Below are 2979 nucleotides of genomic sequence, written 5' to 3'. Positions count from 1 at the left end.
CTGCATTGCGAAGTGGATAACGGTTGTTCTCATCCCATCCGTAAACAGTGGCACACTCATTAACTTTCTTTAACCAAGTATCAATCTTTTGACTTTTCGATGAGGGTCCAAATTCGGGTAACATGGTTCATAATACTACTGGAAGGATGTGATGTGGCGACTGCTGTCGGATTAGGTTAAGATCTTAAGTTAACTAATGATTCAACAATATTAAGAACATCTTTAGATGAAAATGTAGGGCTATCTGACCTTTCTATTCCCTTAGCTGCCGACGAACGTCGCACCTCCTGCCCTTCGCCGCGACGTCGTTGGCTGTGTCGCTCGTTGTGCCGACGCGTGAAGCGACGTCTCTCTCCGGCTGCACTCCCGGCTCTCTCTCCGGCTGCGCTCCCGGCTTGTATCGGCTCGGCTCGGCTCGGCTCGGCTCGGCTCGGCTCGGCTCGGCTCGTCTCGGCTCGTCTCGGCTCGTCTCGGCTCGTCTCGGCTCGGCTCGTCTCGGCTCGTCTCGGCTCGTCTCGGCTCGTCTCGGCTCGGCTCGGCTCGGCTCGGCTCGTCTCGGCTCGTCTCGGCTCGTCAGTCGTCTTCGTGGAACGATCTCGTCTTCAAGAGGCATAATCTGGAACTCGAAAACATTGGAACATGTAAATATTCTTCAGATAACCCTATATGTATATATTTATACAGATATATTTCCAAAGTAAAATATCTCAAAAACGGTGTATGTATCCTGATTAACACATATAGATACGATCCCACTTCTGAAATGTAGTAGGACCACGGTAACGTGATCATTAACTAACATACGGATACCTGGATATACATAAAGCTGCCTCAGGTACATGCTCTATAAATAAAACAACCATTGAAATAATAAATAATAAGTATATTGGTTACTTACTCTAAATTTCCAAAACGCACGCGTGCTCAAACACAAGTGTACACGTGTTCAAAATGGTACGTCTGCCTTCGATGCGTGCTCGAATCAAAAGAACCCCAATGAAAGACAAACACGCCTTTTTATACCCTTTCTCCTAGTGTTGCCATATGAAGGCAACACAAATTCGCACAAAATTACAGAAAACCTAACAATTTAATAACTTATATTCCCTCCCCGAGCTCTAATTACTGCTTCCATACGGTTCTTCATCGATCGGATGAGAGTCACGATCACATGCTGTGGTATATTATCCCATTCCTCTTGGATTGCATCTTGCAGCTGGCTAAGTGTTTCTGGGGCAGGATCTCTTGCTCGAATTCGTCTCTTTAATTCATCCCACAGATGTTCAATGGGATTCATGTCCGGGCTTCTTGCTGGCCATTCCATAATAGAGATATCGACTTCGTTAAGATAATCTCGTACGACGCCCGCGGTGTGAGCCCTAGCATTGTCGTGCATGAATATGAAGCCGTTGCCAATAAAATGTGCATAGGGCATCACATGAGGCTCGAGACACTCTTTGACGTACCGATGACAGTTTAGTGCAGGCAGACGTGGCCCAGACACGAAAGCAAGCTCTGTCTTACCGTCGGCGCTGATTCCTCCCCAAACCGTCCACGAACCGCCACCATAGCTGACCTTTTCTTCAATGCAGCATTGTGCATAGCGTTCTCCGTCTCTTCTGTAGACCTTGTTCCTTCCGTCGTTACCATACAGCATAATTTTACACTCATCAGAAAAGAGAACTTTGCTCCACTGTAGGTATGACCAATTTAGGTGCTCACGTGTAAAGTTAAGGCGCGCTCTTCGATGGTCTGCAGTTAATTTCGGCCCATTTGCTGGCTTATGCGGTACCAGTCCACGATCCTTCAACCTTCTTCTAATTGTAGAGTCACTTACAGCCACCCTTCGTACAACACGAAGCCGCTGCTGCAGTTGAAAAGCGTTAAGGCGTCGATTTCTTAAAGAAGTTGTTACAATAAATCGATCATCTCGCTCAGAAGTGACCCGATTCCTGCCAGATCCTGAACGGCGCGTGAACAAACCAGTCTCCCGATAACGTTTATAGACTCTATGAACAGATGACAGGCTTAGATGCAGTCTTGCAGCCACAACACGCTGACTAAGGCCAGAATCCAGCAATGCCACAACTTGGGCGGCTTCTGTGGGCGAAGTATCCATACGTTTTAGAAAAAAAACCTTTTTTCAGACGTCCCAAAGTCACAGTATTGAAATAAAAAACAAAAAGTTTAAGGATAGGCGCCAATTTTTAGTTTTTAAACGCTAAATGTACTCCAACCCTAAACACACATTTGTCTCAAAACAGTGATTCATTTCGTTTATAAGATAAACAAATGAAATTCTAATTTTGAATTTAGAATTTTCGCTTATTACTGTAATGGCCAAACTGCCAGCTATACATTTATGTATTTTTTTTCATCGTATGAATTCTTTTTTGTGTTAAATTCGGACAGAAACAATGAAAACGGAAGTGTTTCGATTTTTTTGATGAGAAGTGTATTTGTAGGTAATTAGAATAACACGACAAATGATTCAAATTATTGCCTTTAAAAGAGTTGTATTCATATTTACGAAGAGTATAGTGTAAAATATGTCATCGAAAAATGAAGTTAAATGAAATAACGTAATAGTAATATCAAACCTTGCTTGGAAAAAACTACGTGATTATATTTACACCAAACCGTTACACTAAAAGATTCGCAGAATAGGCAAGTAGCTGGAGTTACACCAAATAGTAACGCTACAAGATTCGTGGAATAACGAAGTAACTAGACGTACCTACAACCACTATCGTGTCGTATAATGTCGTGAAACATGTCAGTACGTTTACTTACGACTCGACCATCCTAAAAAACTTTCGTGTAAAATCGACGAAGTGTTATTATGACTTTACTATATGGGAAAATTACAAAAAAAAATCACGTATTTATACTTACTTTCTTATTATGGGGGAAAAATATTTTTATCAATGTTGCACAATTTCATTGTTTTTGTAATAATTTCTTCATTTTTACTGATAT

General features: G+C 42.2%; 1 protein-coding gene across 1 annotated transcript; it reads right to left on the bottom strand.

Annotated features, from left to right (window-relative positions):
- Positions 1 to 253: 253 nt before the first annotated feature.
- LOC126381039 (anti-sigma-I factor RsgI8-like) lies at positions 254 to 992 on the bottom strand. Its single transcript, XM_050030600.1, has 2 exons — positions 899 to 992; positions 254 to 622 (listed from the first exon to the last, which is right to left on the bottom strand). Exon 2 carries the CDS (start codon positions 611 to 613, stop codon positions 254 to 256), a length of 360 nt encoding a protein of 119 aa, XP_049886557.1. The 5' UTR covers positions 614 to 622; positions 899 to 992.
- Between the last annotated feature and the right edge of the window lie 1987 nt (positions 993 to 2979).

Source organism: Pectinophora gossypiella, unplaced genomic scaffold (genome assembly GCF_024362695.1).
Source record: "Pectinophora gossypiella unplaced genomic scaffold, ilPecGoss1.1 Pgos_34, whole genome shotgun sequence".
NCBI classification, from domain to species: Eukaryota; Metazoa; Arthropoda; class Insecta; order Lepidoptera; family Gelechiidae; genus Pectinophora; species Pectinophora gossypiella.
This window is presented reverse-complemented; position numbering and strand designations above follow the sequence as displayed.

Coding starts and splice junctions, on each gene's coding strand:
- LOC126381039 (XM_050030600.1), bottom strand. CDS start 613: ATGCCTCTTGAAGACGAGATCGTTCCACGAAGACGACTGACGAGCCGA.